The sequence below is a fragment of the Atheta coriaria genome, unplaced genomic scaffold (genome assembly GCF_025399875.1).
Source record: "Atheta coriaria isolate IRGN ID8LTWV9N9 unplaced genomic scaffold, Caltech_Dcor_3.1 hic_scaffold_7_pilon, whole genome shotgun sequence".
Classification (NCBI taxonomy): domain Eukaryota; kingdom Metazoa; phylum Arthropoda; class Insecta; order Coleoptera; family Staphylinidae; genus Dalotia; species Dalotia coriaria.
This window is the reverse complement of record NW_027045449.1, coordinates 4962163-4981143: the sequence shown is the minus strand read 5'-3', so window position 1 is coordinate 4981143 and position 18981 is coordinate 4962163. Positions and strand designations below refer to the sequence as shown.

The window sequence follows — 18981 nt, the reverse complement described above, 5'->3', positions numbered from 1 at the left end:
AATTTACAAACACGTTAACGCCATATTAAATAAACTTTTTATTTAAGAATCATTAATAGTTCAAAACTAAAATTACCCTTTTATACCAACTACATTACCAATGACGTAATTTTAAATTCAACAGTACTCCGTTTTCAGACCGTAAAATAACTTCTGGCAAATACATAGGTTCATGCTTAGGAGTTAAAGGCATTAGCTCGTAATTTCGTAAAACTTTTGCAACAGTACATTTCATTTCCAACATGGCAAACTTCTGTCCAATACAATTACGGTGTCCAGCACTAAACGGAATGTAAGCGTAAGGATGACGTCCAACTTGATTCTCAGGAAGAAACCTGTCTGGATCAAACCTCAAAGGATCTGGAAAGTTACTTGCATCCCGATGTAATTCAAATACAAAAATCATAATTTGTACGCCTTTCCTCAATTGCATATCTTCTGCAAACACATCAATTATTTATTAAAGCAATCAAAGTTTACTTTAACTAAATACTTACTATATGTTACATTTTCACTAATTTCACGTCCCATAAAAGGAACCGGTGGATATAAACGCATCGCTTCCTTAATAACCATTTCCAAGTATTTCATTTCTGAAATATCATTTAAAGTGGTAGCTCGTTTCGGATTGTTTCCGAATATACTTCGTTGTTCCTCAATCAAGCGCTGTTGTATTTCTGGATGATTAGAAATAGCATACAAAGCAAAACTCATTCCGGAACTAACTGTATCATGACCTTCAAATGTAAAAGTATCCACTTCTTCCCTGATATCTTCATCACTCAACAAAGCACCGTCAACAGTACTTTTAAGTAAAATATCAAGAAAATTATCTTTTCTTTTGTTTCCAATTTGATCATCATGTGCATCTTTAGAAGTATCTTTCATTTGTCTATTTGCTAATTCTTCACGTCTGGATTTAATTACACTCATGGTATATCCATGAAGTACTTTCAACGCATCTTTTTCAATTTGATAATCTTTAGTGTAAGCATAAGTTGCATCAAAAGTTTTCAACAAAGAAAAAGTTCGCGACACCATAATCCGATTCATTTTCTTCGTACTTTGAACAAACGCAGATTCCTTATTAATTTGTGCATTTACTTGTGTTCCCATAGATGTTTCACAAATAGTATCAAGAGCACATAAATTAATATAGGGAAATATGTCAGTTTGGTAATTTCCCACTTCCTGTGATAGTTTTTCAATCATTATGTTGCCATTGCGCTCAAAAACTTCCAAAAATTGATCCAAAACTTTAAAGTGATATGCAGGAGTAATCATCTTCCTTCGAGATCTCCATTTTTGACCACTACTAGTGAGTAATCCTTGTCCTAGCCAATTATGCAAATAACTATATGCTCGTGATTTATTTATAGCTTGACTACGCGTCGCAATGAATTCAATAAACTCTGTATCCATTGTTATAAGCGTTTGCTCCGTTAAAATGTAAGCTTTGAAAGTTTTTCCATAGGTCTCAAAGAGTTCTTTAAAGAACTGAAAGAAAATTGCTGTTCCACAATTATTAGTATTATCTAATAGAATTATATGATTGGTAACTTACTAGGAACTGCAAAAAAGTGTCGAAAAGTACCAATAAATGGCAAGGGGGTTGGTCCTCTAATTGATTTTAAATGTTTGTCACACCACGCATAGTATGGAAACCACGCAAGCGTAATCACTATCAGGAAGATTATTAATAGTTCCGCGATCATTTTCTCTTATTTCCCGCTTGGGTTTGCACGGCAAACTAAAAAGTGTGAATGCAATTGTCTAGTTCCCGATTTGCATCATGCGGTCTCGCTGTTAACACGTACACTTAGCGGTTTATTAAATTTGTTCAATTTTAACGACAAGTACGAAGTGCGCAATGTTTGAACGCAAATAATTTATTGATAGCGTTGTGTCAAGTCATCTATCTGTAGATGAATGCAGGTCCGGAGCCGGGAGTGAATACGCAAATTTCAAAACATCTTATCTGCTTTATTAACTTTTGACATAAAAATTTCGTAGTGTTAAATTCATTGATAACACCACTTGGAAAAGTGAATAAACACTTTGTAATGCTTCAAATATAATAAATTTTAAAGCGGTTTATGAAGTTTTGCTGTATTATAATGTTCCACTTAATTGTGATTTTCTTGGGAAATGTTTAACGAAGCAACTTTTTAGAAGTTTCATAACGCTTTGTTTGAATATTAAATATTGGATATATTTAAGCTTAATGTCAAGGCAAAATAATTCAAACCCATTAAGAATTCAATGAGTAATAGAAGGTAAATAAGAATAAAAATTGGGGAAATTTATTGTATTATTATTTCAAGCTGGAAATAATTGTTATTTGCATTTTCGGAATTTAACATCATTTCCATCTTGCATCTTTGTTATAAAGTGTTACATAGTTATGTAACAAACAACTTTTTGATTTGGCTAATAAATAGAATGACATGGCAATTGTATACCACAATAAAATAGCCCTCAGAACACTTAATTAAAATTTTAATAAGTAATAATTAGTGTTGTTCAATAAAACTGATTCAAATAATAGATTATTCGTTCTAATCATTATAGAAATAAAAATGTTAAGTTATAAAATAAGACATAATTAGTTATGTAACGAAGTTGTTCTAAAAATGGATTGTTCTAAATGTATCAGAAACATGTAAGTTTAGAATTTACCAAATTTATTAAAAATAAAAACACATTTACATAAAGATCTAATTATATATGCTCTATTCCAGACAGGAAGTTAATTATTTAAATTTGTTCATATTTTATTATTACCAAACCCTATTTTTAAGTTTCAACATTACACCGTTATCAGAACGCAAGATCACTTCTGATAAAATGAACGGTGTATGTTTAGGTACCAACGGGAATAGTTCATAGTTACGAACAACTTTACTTATAGTTGATTTCATTTCTAAATTAGCAAACTTCTGTCCGATGCAATTTCTATGCCCAGCACTGAAAGGGATATAAGCAAAAGGATTACGTCCTTGTATGTTACTAGGTAAAAATCGTTCGGACGAAATTCTTCTGGATCCGGAAACACAGCTGGATCTCGATGAAGTTCATAGGTGTAAATTACAATTTGTGTACCTTTACACAAATTCCAATCACCTTTAATAGAAATATTAATTTATAGTGAAAATAAATTTCTGATAAAAATTATTTAGAAATAATTACTTACTGTAAGTCAAATCTTCAGTGACTTCTCTAACAATCATTGGAACTGATGGATATATCCTTAAAGTTTCCTTGATTACCAATTCCAAGTATTTCATTTCTTGAAGATCTGCTAATGTAGTTGGACGATGTGGATTTGATCCAAAAATATGCCTCTGTTCTTCTATTAATTGTTTTTGAACTTCTGGATGATTTGAGATCAAATACAATGCAAAACTAATTGCAGAACTGACAGTGTCGTGACCTTCAAACATAAATGTATCAACCTCTTCTTGAATATCCTCATTACTTAAAGGTTGTCCATTGATGCTTGATTTTAACAACAAATCCAAAAAGTTATCTTTTCTTTTGGTTTCAAATTCATCTCCGTCTTTATTATTTTGTTGCTCAGCTTGTAATTTTAGTAGCTCATTTCTCCTGGACTTAATTAATTTCATAGTGTATCCATGCAAGACTTTTAGTGCTTGTTTTCTTTTTGATAATCTTCAGTAAATTGATAACTCCAATCCATGGCTTTGAAAAAATCAAAACCACGAACCATTACAATTCTATTCATTTCTTTTGTGGCTTGAACAAATTCCGAATCAGCGCTCAACTGGGCATTAACTTGTGTTCCCATTGCAGTTTCACAAATTGTGTCCAACGCGCATAGATTCACAAATGGGAAAATATTTGTTTCGGGCTTATCAACCTCCCCGCGTAGTTTCTGCACCATAATGTTACCATTCCTATCAAACATTTCAATGAACTGATCCAGAATTTTGAAGTGATACGCAGGTGTAATCATTTTCCTACGTTTGCGCCATTTGTCTCCGCCACTGGTTAATAAACCAGTTGCCAACCAGTTGTTGAGATAACGATAAGCAGTTCCCTTGTCAATGGTTTTATTAGATGTCACGGCGAATTCTATTAAATCGACATCTTTAGTTATAATGTTAAGTTCGTTCATAAAATAACCGCGATAGTTTTTGCCGTATTCATTGTGAAACTCTGTCATTTTCTTAAAAAGATCTGAAAATGTAATTGATTATAATATAAACTAATAAATTTATTCAAATATATTATACATACTTTTTGTATCTTTGAAATGATACAGAATTCCCAAAAATGGATAATTGTAGGGTCCTTTTAGAAATGGTATGTGTGAATCCCGCCATTTGTAATAGGGTATCCAAGCTAAAGTTCCAACAATTGCGAGTATAATTACCCACGACAATATTAAGAAAAACATTTTGAACTTAGTCGCTTATATTCATATTTCACATCGCACGTAGAATAAGTATGAAAACACTACTTGTGCAGTAATAATGAGTGTGAACTGTGAATTATATATAATTTCAAATGATTTGGCGCTTATTTAATCTAATCAAGTTTAAGATAACACTGTGTTATGTCACTGGATTAAACATTTAAGTTTATATGCGATTTAATATGTACATTTATCAAATGTTATGTATTTATAAGTATTACTTATCGTTATTTGAGTTTGCTGTTTTTTGTTTTGGTAATATTTCTTGGTATTTGTTGGTGTGCCGACTTTACACTGGCGTCTCAATGTTTGCCTGTTGAATTCGTGTGGACACAGTTAATAAAACATGATAGAGTTGCATTTAACCTTGATGTTGCATTTAGCGTTACATGGTCAACGAGCAGTTTGAGTTACAAATTATATGTCCACAATACACAATCAATCAATTATAGTTTTTCAAACAAGTGTAAAGTGTGTAAAGCATGAAAACACATAATGTTTGCATATATGTATTTTAATGCTATTGGTGCAGTTTTTAAAGAAATTATTTCAACATTGTGTAATGCTTATTATTATATATATTATATTATATTATTTTATGTATAATTTATTTTGTACCTTTAGAAAGCTGGGGCACCATATATTTTTACTGTCATAGTATAACTCAAGGTTTTTTTAGATGATATATGTATAGGCAACCCCCTACCCAGTCGAAAAGTACCCAAAAATGCCCTTAAAATTTGTCAAATTTATAAAAATTTGTAAACATGATGTGACAAACGCCCTGTATCTCATGAAGTAATTGATTTTTTGGAGTTTCTCACCGCCATGTCCGAGCTCAAGAGTTCCTCGACATGACGCATGCCTTTCAAACCTTCTAACCCTTCCACAAGTACCTTTAAATGTCCTTTAAAAGTTACTATCTTGCAAAAACAAAATTAAAACATAGAGTGTAAAACACCCTTTATCTCGTAAACTATTTGATTTTATCAAAGTTTCTCACTGCTATGTCAGAGTTGGAGAGTACCACTACTCAATGAATACCTTTGCAACTTTCTAGCCCTTTTAGAAGTGCGCTAAAATGCTCTTTAAACATAAGCATTTTTCAATAAAATTAAAAACATAGTGAGGAAAACATCCTGTATCTCCTTAATTAATTGACTTTCCTAACGTTTATCAACGTCATATTAGAGTCCAACAGATCCTCTTTACGATGCATTTTATTTTATCAATCTAAGCCCTTTGGAACTGCCCTGAAATGCCCTTCAAAAGTTGGCAAATTTGTGAAAATTTAAAAACATGATGTGGAAATCGCTCGGTTTCTCTTAAACTAACTAATTTTTTTAAAGTTTCTCAACGTCATGTCAAAGTTCGAGAGTTTCTCCACACTATGCATATCTCTTTAACTTTATTAACCCAGGGGAAGTGTCTTAAAATGCCCCTAGAATATTGCTGTTTTGTCCAATAAATTTCATTGTTGGTCGAATAACAGAGTCGAACTTTTTTGTTATCATTTTTTTCGGTCAAAGAACAGGGTCGAACTTACTTTCTTAAAATATTTTCGATCGAACAACAGGGTCGAACTTTTTTATTAAATTTTTTTTCGGTTCAAGAGCAGGGTCTAACTTATTATCTTAAAATATTTTTGGTCGAACAACAGGGTCACACTTTTTTGTTAAAACTTTTTTCGGTCGAAGAACAGGGTCAAAATTATTCTCTTAAAATATTTTCGGTCGAACAACAAGGTCGGAATTTTTTCTTTAATTTATCCCGCGAAAGCGGAGAGATTAAATTGCGATTATCTCGAAAACTATAAGAGCTACGGGAAAAAGGATTTCATATTCTTCATCCTTAAACAATTCTCTACAAGATGGCACCCTTCTTGAAAAACGAAGAAAAATGCATAAAAAAAATTAAAGAAAAGATTTTGTTATAAAAAAGGCAAAAGATTTCTCTTTTTTATGTTCGAAATTAAAAGTTGGAATTTTTAAATTTTGTTTTCGGATTCGAATAGATTATTTAATTCTATATATCTTAATTTAGTAACATTTTTGGCTAGCATTTACCGTTTAGGCCGTATTTGCAATTTAATTAAAAAAGTTTATGTACTCGTATTTTGAATAGCGACAAAACCAGACTTAGTTTTGGTTATTATTATCAAAAAGCCTTATTTGAGAACAAAATTTTATTAAGATAAAGTATGTAGAATTACATGTTCTTCTATATTTAGTAATAAAAAGTTTTAATTTCCAATTTTTAATTTTTGCTTAGGAAATGATAGATAAAACGAATATATCAGTTTTTCGCATATATCTTGAAAATCATTAAAGATAAAGAAAAACGGGTTTCATATTCGTATGTAGAATTAAATTTTCCATTATATAACATGTTAAAATTTACAGTTATCAATACTTATGTAATAATTAAAAATGGTCAATAACTTTAAAACTAATTAAGATAGCGCAACCAAACCTGGATTAATGAATTCCTGGCATTGTTTTTCATCAGTTTGGGAAGTTTGGGGAAAATTAGAGAGGTAGTTTTATTTGATCAGTCTTGAATTTACCACCCATTTTCCGAAATATTGATGTTATCGGAAAACTGACTTCATATCTTTCATCCCCTTCGAAAACTCAATGAATTAACGTTTTCGATTTTCTTCTAGCGTAAAAAAATATTTTTGAGACTAAAAGGAGTCAAGTGTAACCTCTTGACTCTTTTCGAGTGGTTGTTGGTCAATTTTGGAAAATTGAAAAACTAAATCTGCCATTTTGTAGATCCTTATCACGACATGAACAAAATGAAGAAAGTTTTTTTCTAACTTCATTACACTCTGAGAAAATTGCGGTGGAAATTTTTTAGACATATTTTATTTTTGAAAATTTTTAAACGTTATCTTTTGTAGAATATCATACTAAGCATTATAGTGTTTTCGGTTTTTGTTTAGCTCTTCTAGTTCCTGAGATAATTGATTCTTAAGTCTCTATGTGAATACTCTTTTTACTTATTGACATCTACAGATAAAACCTTCAGTGTTATTAAGTGAAAAGTTGTTTAAATTAGATAATTAAGAGCCCTCCTACACAATGGGGTAGTTTGTTTTTAATAATTAATTATATTATTGTTTAAAATATCAGGCGCATCCGCCATTTATTCTGAATTCATAACTTTTTTTCAATAAAATTAAGAAATTTACTGTTTTATCACTAATTATTACAGTGGACAATTTTATGGTGCGATTATTTTAATGCATAATTTTAATTCAGACATCGATTTAAAAGATATACGACAATAATTATTTAAATGTATTCTGTCCTATATGTGATCTTTACAAGACAATAAGGCCTAAACCAAGCATGCCAGGAGAAAATATTACAAAGATTAATGACTCAAATTTAATTGTTTGTTAAGAATCCACAATTAGAAATAAAAAATCCGACTTTTATTTTCGAACATAAAAAGAACAATCTTTTACCTCATATTTCATTTGAGTTTACATATGAAACCCAAATTACACCTGTTATTTTAATATTTGAAAAAAAAAACGTCTCTTATAACTGAGATTTGATACGTGTCTACTAGCATGCCAGCAAGTGCACGTACCTACTCGACCACCGAGTGCTCTTATTGTTTTTATTTGATTCTTCTATTTATGTTTCTACCTTACTCAACTGTTTAATAACAACAACACAATGTCGCTGAAAGATGATGTCTTACTCCCATGTAACCTACACGTCGTTGAAGTTCAATCAATAACATTTTGTTTGAAGTATTTTTTTATCCTAATCACAGAACTGAATTAAATACACTTATTAAATAAATTATTAATCTTTAACAACATTTATTGATGAGGGAGTTCAAAGTATCCCGGAACTTCTAGTATTTATTAAAGTATAGAATATTTTTCTATAAGTTTCAACTCGTAGATATTCAAAGTAATTCTCAAACAGTAATTACATATGAAGTTAAATTTTTAACTTATTATAATAATTTATGAATAAATTTAATATGAATCTCCGTTTCCATTTAAAATTGTATAGGTGATCCAGAATTCTAAAAACACAAAAACAATGCATGAGCCAACAAACAATTTTTTTTAAATTTTTCAATATGCTTACGGTATTCGTGTGATAATCCTGCCCGGATATAACTTTTTCAGGTCGAGTGAAGATGCCTGTGTCTGTATCTGGCCCCATGTTGTGCACCATTTTGTAAACCTCGGAGTTTTTCAAGTGGTCTAAGTTCTTTGGCGGTGGTTGGTACTTCAGGAAGTTAATTCTGAAACATTTTATACATTACTTACTACTATTTCAAATGTAATTTTGCACGCCATAAAAATAATATGAAATAGTGTCATACCTTTTATAAGCGCCGAATGATGATTCATTATTAATGACTTTAAAATGCAATATTAATATGAACCATTCAGGGATAAACAAAAAACATTCGGTTAAAGTTTAGAATCACGCATGAATTCACTTACTTCTTCGTATCGGTCATTTTACTAGGCACCATACAGCAATTCGATTCTCTGAAAAGGGACTAGATCATTGTGTTCATTGTTTTTTTACAGTAACATGCATTTGCCAAAAAGTATTTGCCAAATTTCCTAGGCGAAATAACAATTTCATCACAATTTCTTTTTGTTGGGAAAGGTATTGTGTCGAGATATTTTTATTCTATATAAATCCTCAAAACAAATACGAGTATACATTCTCAAAATCTAAACTTTTAGTTAATATCGTGTTTAATGAACATTGGTGAGAAGTTACGATACCTATAAATTGGCTGCGTGACGTGCGTCCACGGCCAGATCCTATTCCAGTGTTCGACCTGAAAAAGAAAGAGAAAACGCAGCGTCAAAACAACATGGTCACCACCGGTACGTACCCGACGGTTTTGCCGTCGATTTTTTCATAAAACGAACTGATGGTCGCGTCGATACGCTCGTCCGTCAGACTAGCATGGCGACGGGTGGAGGCGCCGCGGGTGGCATCATCCGGCGCGCACCACTTCCGCCCACCGGGCAAAATAATTGGTCGCACGAGAGGTCCTTGTGGTTCACTATCCATTTTTGACGCCTAAAAATCACCCGAAATATTCACTTCTTTAATGCACTCTTTCTAAACTAGTAATACAATAAATAATATTTGATCTTGAAAAATTTTCAAGTTTTAATTTAAGCTACGGTTAAAGTACTAATGAGCTGTTGGCACGTGTTATTGCAGCTTTTATACTTGTTATGAGTGAGCGAGACAATGCTAAAAATTGCGTCGCAAGTGCGCTCGGTTTGTTTTTGAATCAGAAACTTCATTCGGACATTCATCGCACGCGTTTTGGTCGCGATCCAGTTCTGATTTTTGGATGTTGCACAAAAGTTCGTCCTCTGCGTTCTAAACTGTCACATAGGTACTAACTAGGTACACATACTTAACATTTCTAATAGATTAAAAACAAAAACTTAAATTACCTTTTCTTTTTTATTCGTTTTTTCCTCCTTTGTGACGTTTTGATCATCAATCTTGACATCCTCTTGATATTCCTGCATCTCCGTCACGTCATACTCTGTACGATCACACTCGGCGACATCGTCATGGCCGTCGCTGAAAGTCAGAGATGGTTCGGTGCCCTCTGGAGTTGATGGCGATGGTGGATCACTCATTATCGAGTAGGAAGTAAACGTCAATGTGGGCTCAGTGCCTGCGCAAATGTCACAACGGTATTTTTTACTTCTTTTGCGATAAAACAACCCGCAACTAATTAAGTTTATGCTTCCGCACTACTATTTTATCTACTGCACTTTGCGGACATTAGTTAGACAATAGCTGAGTGGTGATAAAAATAACTATTACCTTGATATGAAGGCGTTGACGGTGTTGGCGAACTGATGCGTGAATCGAAACTTGCGATACTGCTTTCGTCATCGTCGTCCTGTAAAGAAAATGTTCTCAAATGTAAAAAGAAGAAATGTATACCAGAAATTAACTTACGCTAAAATCATCGTAATTATCGTCGTCTGTAGCGTCGCCATTTTGAACCGGAAGGTTTTGTGCTTGCGGTTTCACAACTTTGACAATTTTTTCTAACTGCGACGCAATTTTGGTTAACATTTTCTGTAATGCGTCCGGCACTAATTCGACATTGTAGATTTGCAGCTGTTCTTTTACTTGTTCAAGTTTTTCTTCCAAAGAATTTAAACTTTCTGTGACTAAAATAAATTATAAAAATTATTTCTTATGTTAATGCATATTATATGTACTTACATGAAATTGTTGGTTCAGTTCCACTAGGTGTAAAAGTAATTGTACTCTCAGTGATATTATCACTATCCGAAAAAGTAAAACTTGAATCTGATGATATTTCATCGTCAGAAGATTCGTTTTCTTCCTTTTTAATTCCTTGTTCTCCCAAAGCTTCCTGTTCAGCTAGTTTTTGTTGTCTAAGAGCTTCAGCTTCCAATTCCAGTTGTTTAGCAATTCGTTCTGCTTCCAAATCTTTTTTAGTGCGAATTTTTACTCTGTAAGTTGACTAAAAAACAAAAATTGTAATAATACTTTTTTATTAACATTAAAATAAGAAATTTATTATTACCTTTTGAACTTGAAATTGTGGTTTTAGTAGAGGTGCTGCCCTTTGCGGTTTTTGCAGAAACGTTGACCACCTTTTTTCACCATCAGTGTTACCGTCTCTTAAATTGTTATTTATTTCTTGAATTACTTGCGATTGCATAAATTTTACATTTTCTGTTGTAATTTCTGCTTTGGCCACTATATTTTCTTGAACTTCCGGTTGTAAAACTTGTGGCGCTTCAAGTTTACCCTTTGCAGGAGGTCCGATTGGTTTTATCTCACATTTTTCTTTCCTCGTGACAATTTCCGGATTAATAATATTGTGTATATCTTCATCAGTTAAATTTAAGTCGTGTTTAGGCAGTGCACATTCAGCTTCAGTTGTATCTCTGATAAGATCTTCAATTGTTTTCTCCGGATAATCAATAGGAACAGAACCTTCTAGTAAACTTTCAACTTCGTGGTTAACATCTTCAATTTCTTCTTGTTCATCATTAATTAAAGAACGCAAAACGTCCGAAATTTCACATCTTATTATTGTGAATGTTAATTCATTTCCAGCTTGAATTATTCTATCGTGAGCCTGCGCGTGTGTCAAAGCAGTAATGTCATCATCGTTAATTTTTACAATAACATCTCCGACTTGTAAACCACATTCTTCAGCTATCGAATTTTCCACAACCTGCAAGGCAATTATAACAATATTAAAAATAAATTTATGGATATAAATTTTACCTTGATAGTGCTTAGTGGTATTTCAAAATTTGCACCACCCACTAAACGAAATCCCCATGAAGTTGCAGAATCATCTTTGATCAATCGCAATTCAATAGCCATTTTTATTAATTCCTAATTTCTAAGTGAATAAATGTTAAATTAATCTTTTCGGGTCACTGTTACGTTGTTGATCGCCTCATTGTTAATTCGGGACTGGATCCATGCATGCGACAACTTGATACCGCATTCATTCTAAAATTCACTGCACAATGAATCTCAAAAGTTTCTACAATCAAACAATTGAAACGTAGCAAGTGATTGCGAACAATTGTAATATTGAACATCACTGGTCTGTACATCAGGGAGAGATGCCAAGGAATGATGGACGGAATGCGAGCGCAGTTCGATTTGCAACTGATTAAAGGGTCACTATTTATACCAATATCAAGCGTGCACTACGCACGCAAATATACAACTTTGCATTCTTTGTATTTTATTTATTTTTTTGCTTTGTTTTACACACATTTTTTATTTCACAGCAATGTGACTTCCTCATTAGAATTAAATACTAGCACCGTACACATTGATACATGGCTCTCATTGCTTACAATTAGAAAATAAATTAAGCTAAATGATTAATTGCATTCAATATTAAAATAAAAATAAATAATGTTTGCATTGTGGCATCAAAATTTGTAGGAATTGTTTCGTCTCTACTTTGCTATAAAATAATACGAAACTAATCAGTCACTGAGGTGGGTTTGCGTTGTAGTTTAGGCTTGTACTTCTTTCTTTTCTTCCTGAAATTAACAAAACTTATATTTTCAAAATCATTTACAATATTTATATACTTACAGAAACTTCATTCGAAATTTCTTCTGCGACAGATTCTTCAACCTTAACTGGAACAGGTTCTTCTTTAATTGGTGTTGAGATTTCTTCTTTAATTGATGTTAAGGTTTCTTCTTTAATTGGTGTAACAATCTCTGGTTCTACTGGAGTGGGTTCTTCTTTGACTTCATCAGCAGGTACTTCTTCAGCTACATCATCGGAAGCGGGTGTTTCAACAGCTTCAGGAGCAGCGGGAGCTTCAACTGGGGCTGGGGCTGATGTAGCAGCATCTACTGGTTTAGCAGTCGTAGCGGCTTCACCAGCAACTTGTTGAGCAGCATTAATTGCAGTATTTACTTGTTCAGGAACTGGAACACCTTGTTGGGTAAGCTGAGCTACAACTTGGTTGGCCTGGGAAGTTCCAGCAGCAATAGCTTGCTGTGCTGGTTGCTGGAATGGATTGTTGGGAATAGCTTGAGCGAATTGGTTCTGGGCGTTAGCAATCGCAGCAGCCGCTGGGTTTGGTGCAGCTGTTGTAGCAGCAGCGTTCGCTAAGGTTTCCGGGGCGGCGGTGCTAGAGCCCCCGGGAAAGAATGGATTGTTCTGGATGGCACTGATTACATTCTGGCCTGCGTTTTGGAAAAATTGTAATGGGTTTCCTGGAGCAGCGGTGGTACCTTGGGCGACTTCATCATGAGCAGCTGGAGTAGCGGTAGATGGATTAAATACATTCTGGACATTGGAAATAGCACCTTGAACGAAACCAACAATTGGGTTGTTGTTTGGTGTTTGTTCATCAGCTTGATTTCCGGGAGCAGCAGTAGGACGTTGGAAGATGTTACTGAATTGCTGTTGGATAAACTGCAGAGGGTTTTGTGAGCCTTGAGTAGCAGGAGTTTCATCGCTTTGGGCCGCTGGAGGACGAGCGCCAAAAAGACTACCAAGATTACCTTGGAGTTGACTGAAAATTCCCTGAGCTACTTCAATGGGATTAGGAAAACCTCCAGGGGCAGCGGTGGTACCTTCGCTTTGTGCCTGGCCTGGCTGACCAGCAGGGTTCAAACCGGAGAAAAGATTACTCGAGAAAGTTTGGAAGGAACTTATGATTTGCTGAAAGATATTAGCTGGATTGGGAATGGGGGAAGCAGTAGTAGCGCTAGCATCTTGTTTCAGTGTTTGGATATTACGCAATTGAATCAATTTTTTAGTGCTTTCAAGGAATTCTTCCAAAGTGCAGTTGACTTTCTTCAAAACATCTTGTTTATGAGAATCTTCTGGGATTTTCTCAAAATCAGCTTGAATTTTCTTAGCTCCATTATTGATAATCTCTTGGATCTTATCGTAAATATCATCAATGTTCTGATCTTCACCTTGTTGGTAAGCAGCGCTGGCCACAGGCTGCACCGGTTGGATAACTTCAACAACTTGATCAGGAGTAACGATCTTCACCTTGTTAGCATCATCAACTGGTGCGGGCAGATGTTTAACAGCATCTTGAACCTCAGCAGTGGATAATTGTGGTTTTGCTTCCAGATTCTTCACGCCAGCGGGTTTTTCTTCAACGGGAAGTTGTGGTTTGTCGTCGAGGTTGCGAACGGCTGCCAAAGCAGCTTCAGGAGCATCGTAGACAACTTGGACTGGAATATCTCGCGCTCCTGATCGCCTGTGGTGGAGTGACGCTGCTGAAGCGCCGGCGACAAGGACCGCAAACACTATCAACCACTTAAGCTTCATTCTGATTGTAGGTAAACGACGAGTTTTGTGATGGTGCCGCTGCGTGCTGAAGAAGAAACTGAACTAGAGTTATTGAACTCTTCGCGCCGGTTTTATACGCGCAGAGATAGTCTCACACTCCGAACCCGATCGAGTATCGTCATTACGGGAGAAGCGCGCAAGAAGAGGCAGAAAGAGCATCCGATTCTTTCTTGACTTGTACCGGTTTGCTATGTGAGCGAAAATGTAGCAAATCGAATCTTGATCATCGATAAGTCATAAATAACCGAGTCTACAATTCAAACTCTTTGAAATGTGGATTATTATTAATTCCAGAAATTAAAGCCTCTAATTAGCTGCAGGATGTTTGATTTGGTTTATTATGATCAATTTTGTGCGTCGTTTCGCGTTCGGTGTGTGCAATGCTCAGGGTCAAGGACTCTTTAACAGTTATTAACAGTTACGGTTTTATATCCAGCGTCTTTGTCATGACGGCGGCGTCGTCATAAAAGTTCGATATGCGATACAACAAATAGATTAGACAGTTGCTTTTTTATTCAGACATAAATTATCTTGTTCGTTATTGTTACACTATTGGATTCTTCGTTCGCCTGCGTGTTGCATGTTGCAACAGCCACCAAGCAAAATTATCAATCAATCCGAGAGAGACCAACCGAAAGGCGTGCTTTTTTTTCATCTTCTGCACAAGAAGACAAGAAAACCTGAGAATCATTATCGAAATGCAGCTTTGCCTGCTGCGCTGAGCAACCACTTTGTAACATAAACAGTGTTGTACTTAAAAAAACATAAAAATTATTTTTTATTTGATTTTATTTTAATTTTAGAGTTTTTTAATGTAGTTTTAGGTATTTTTAAATTTAATGCATAATTTTGTTGATTTTTTAGTAAAATACGGTGCTGCGATAAATAATATAAGGTTTTTATTCATAATATATTTATTTAAATATTTTATTTCGTAATCACCGGCATGCTGGTTGCGCATTGCAGCATTACAGCTAATCTTTCTTCTTGCAGCGCCCGGTGAAGTGCAAGTTGGTAAGCGGACGTCATTTCAAAGAACGATTTCGTAATTTCGCCTTTCCATCGTCCCGTCCGCGCAGAGCATTCGCCTTCACCTTCATTGTATGTTGCCCATGAATTCGAATTTATCGTCATATCATCGTGTTGCAGTGTTACAAAATTATTAAATTATGTTCAGTTATACATTCACAGTAAATATCGAAAATTTTAATTTAAATATTTGGTTATTTTTATATATTTATTTAATGAATCTAGGCTTCGCACGCAAATATTATTCTTCCTTGTGTAGTCGAAATCTTGTTTTCCTACTAACATATATAAGTGACGATTTTTTGCGAATAGATTTGGAAATTTCAACTATTGACGGATTTGTTAGCGTGCGATTATTACCTTAGACATAACTAGTTCCGAACAATTCGAAGAACATGCGACCTAGATTTGATTCTAACGGGCACAAAAAAAAATCAAGCCGATTTCTTAATTTCTTTCTTTCCTGTTTTGTATATTTTTGCAGCAATAAATTCGATAACACATTGCTTTCCGATTTGTAGAAACGCGTGTTGAAGAAGTGGAACAAACGAGATTTTAGGGCCCAATTAGAATATTAGACTGCGACATAGAAATTCGCGACTGACTGGCACCTCACGAACAGCACATCAATGTTAATCGATCGAAACATTAAAACCGTAACAACGAGTGTTAAACTTTTTTTATTTTAATTGACTATTTTTAGATTCCTCGAAGTTAATTGGTTAATCTATTTTAGTTTATCTTTGATTTCTATTTTTGATTGGAGATTGAGATTGTAAAAAGGTCATTCTGGAATTCCTGAGGATAGTCTTCGATAAATTGGTTGTATTTCATGTTTCAACCATGTTGAAATTGTGTTTTTTTAAATTTATTTATTTACATATGCGTAAAACTTGTTTGGTCGACCACGCCGCAAAGCATGCGAAGCTCACGTTGAAATTGAAACTGAAAACTTGATGTTGGGCGCTCATTTATGGGTACATTGTTTCTTTTTTAACGTTTTTATGTGGACGCAACGTTTAGTTTTAATATAATCTTTGTGAAATAATAGTAGTGAATGCAATAAAATATTCTTTTTATATTCGCTCTCGGTTTTTAGACATTATTAAAATCACAGTAAACTGTCTAAGGTTTAGTGAGATTTGAGTCAGGCACGAAACCCTAGGAAGGGACTATGCAGCGGTGTGTACCTTATGAACAAAGTAGTTGTTTATAAACTTTAAAAATTAAAAGTTATAAATTCAATCAATAAAAGAATCATAGTTATAGCGAAAACAAAAGATGTTGACACCGCTAAAATGAAAAAAAAATCTGTATCGACACGTTAAAATAATGTGCAATATAATTTTAATTACATCTTTAAAAGACGTCACTAATAATTATTTTATAATCAAATAACAGCACTTCTTGTGTGCAAATTTTAATATGTTCAGATTAATCTTACCCAGAGCAATTAAACGGTTATTTTACGATTATAATAACTTATGAACATGGGTTATTACGTTAATTATATTTGCGCTCTAATGTCTTTCAGCTTTTTCATCACATTCTTCAATATTTTTTATATGATTTTATGTATATTTGTGTATTGTATTTAACTGTTTAACGGTATAATATAATAGTATTATAAATACACTATTAAATATATAGTACAGGATCCGGGGCCTATTTTGTCACTTGATTACTATCAAGCTAATTTTCCGTGAGTAGCTTCATTTTGATAAGACGCCCAACAATTTCCTGTGCGAAAATTTTTGATTGTGGTAGTTAACAGAGGTAGCAATGATAAAATATGTCGATTTGATGATTCTCAAATATTAATTACTAACTGGATTGTTTTTTATTAAATCTTAAGATAATTATCTAAATTATTTGAAAAAATATTTGTCCTACAAAATCTATGGTTTCATCAAAGAGTCCTCCCCCTCCAACATGTATTGATAACGAGATCACCAAAAATTATTACTAACCAGCTGATTTTTTTTTTATTACTTAGTTAATATATATATAATGTCACGGTCATATTGTCCTACAAATTCCGTGGTATGTTATCCCGGTCCTACGCTCAGAAATTGTTAATACCATAAGACCATTTTTCTCATTACTAACTGTAGGACAAAAATATTACATAATAGGTTAGTGTGTTCAGTGCCCAAATAAAACAATGTCCTACAAAAAAACAGGTATGTATCACTAGTCCGACAAAAATTGTCATTTTTTCGTTTTCCGATTTCTAACATAAGATACAGTGAGAAAATCTTTTTTAAAATTTAAATAAGTTTATTTTTTTGAAAAATGAGGTACAAAAATTGGTGTATTGGTGTATTTATAGATAACAAAAATTAATCTTCATCATATTCATCCGATGAATCATAATCTTCGCTACTAACATCGCTGTCATCTTCATTTGTTTCACTTTCCTCACTTGTGATATCTGACTCTATAATAACATTAAAAAATGTCTGCTTATACTTCTTCCCTTTTCTCTCGGAAAGTAGGATTTTCAAAAGCAAATTACACAAAAACAATAATTATTTTGCAGCACGTGAACTGAAAAATGTTACTAACACGCTTATACTCGGTGTGATACCTACTACGACGGAGTAAAAATGCTCTGCGCACGCGTAACGGCGTGAATCAGCTGTTGTAGAAAAATACAGAAACCCAAGCGGCACAAAGTTTTCTTTGTTATTGTTTTGTTTAATTTCAGTTGGCGTTCAGTAATTTTTTAACTTATTGTTAAGTGAAATCTACCGAAAAGTCAAGATTTTTTTTTCTCACGCTTGAGAAATAAATTGATTTTTAATTTCATGACTTTCCAATATATATTCAATTGGAGCACCGCAATAGCGTACCACGCTATTTTTACATTTATGATCTGTACTACTACTTTCGACCGTAGGACCGGGACAACGTACCACGGAATTTGTAGGACAATATGACCGTTACATTATATATATATTAACTAAGTAATAAAAAAAATCAGCTGGTTAGTAATAATTTTTGGTGATCTCGTTATCAATACATGTTGGAGGGGGAGGACTCTTTGATGAAACCATAGATTTTGTAGGACAAATATTTTTTCAAATAATTTAGATAATTATCTTAAGATTTAATAAAAAACAATCCAGTTAGTAATTAATATTTGAGAATCATCAAATCGACATATTTTATTATTGCTACCTCTGTTAGCTACCAATATCGAGAATTTTCGCACAGGAAATTGTTGGGCGTCTCATCAAAACGATGCTATTCACGAAGATTCAGCTTGATAGTAATTATTTTTACATCAATGATCTGTACTACTACTTTTGACCGTAGGACCGGGATAACATACCACGGAATTTGTAGGACAATATGACCGTGACATTATATATATATTAACTAAGTAATAAAAAAAAAATCAGCTGGTTAGTAATAATTTTTGGTGATCTCGTTATCAATACATGTTGGAGGGGGAGGACTCTTTGATGAAACCATAGATTTTGTAGGACAAATATTTTTTCAAATAATTTAGATAATTATCTTAAGATTTAATAAAAAACAATCCAGTTAGTAATTAATATTTGAGAATCATCAAATCGACATATTTTATCATTGCTACCTCTGTTAACTACCACAATCAAAAATTTTCGCACAGGA

At 33.5% G+C, this 18981-nt stretch overlaps 3 protein-coding genes across 5 annotated transcripts; all 3 read right to left on the bottom strand.

Annotated features, from left to right (window-relative positions):
• Positions 1–19: 19 nt before the first annotated feature.
• On the bottom strand, positions 20–4776 carry LOC135795455 (uncharacterized). The gene is given in 9 exon segments (XM_065307141.1): positions 20–438; positions 498–1511; positions 1565–1720; positions 2038–2066; positions 2785–3025; positions 3028–3123; positions 3194–3652; positions 3655–4200; positions 4261–4776. Coding segments are annotated over 9 exon segments (3045 nt in total). The 5' UTR covers positions 4421–4776; the 3' UTR covers positions 20–94.
• A 3483-nt stretch (positions 4777–8259) lies between these two features.
• On the bottom strand, positions 8260–11957 carry LOC135796043 (uncharacterized). 3 transcript variants are annotated; one of them, XM_065307931.1, is made up of 10 exons: positions 11743–11956; positions 11030–11689; positions 10702–10966; positions 10429–10646; positions 10291–10369; positions 9909–10138; positions 9216–9271; positions 8922–8969; positions 8557–8716; positions 8260–8491 (listed from the first exon to the last, which is right to left on the bottom strand). In XM_065307931.1, the coding sequence occupies exons 1-10, from the start codon at positions 11842–11844 to the stop codon at positions 8465–8467; spliced, it is 1845 nt and encodes a 614-aa protein (XP_065164003.1). In that variant the 5' UTR covers positions 11845–11956; the 3' UTR covers positions 8260–8464. The 3 variants fall into 3 exon arrangements, with proteins under 3 accessions (XP_065164003.1, XP_065164002.1, XP_065164004.1); XM_065307930.1 differs by lacking the exons at positions 8922–8969; positions 9216–9271 and adding an exon at positions 9329–9519 and having other exon boundaries at positions 11743–11952; XM_065307932.1 differs by lacking the exons at positions 8260–8491; positions 8557–8716; positions 8922–8969 and having other exon boundaries at positions 9075–9271; positions 11743–11957.
• Positions 11958–12206: 249 nt separating this feature from the next.
• On the bottom strand, positions 12207–14363 carry LOC135796394 (uncharacterized). The gene is made up of 2 exons (XM_065308405.1): positions 12580–14363; positions 12207–12524 (listed from the first exon to the last, which is right to left on the bottom strand). Exons 1-2 carry the CDS (start codon positions 14287–14289, stop codon positions 12498–12500), a joined length of 1737 nt encoding a protein of 578 aa, XP_065164477.1. The 5' UTR covers positions 14290–14363; the 3' UTR covers positions 12207–12497.
• Between the last annotated feature and the right edge of the window lie 4618 nt (positions 14364–18981).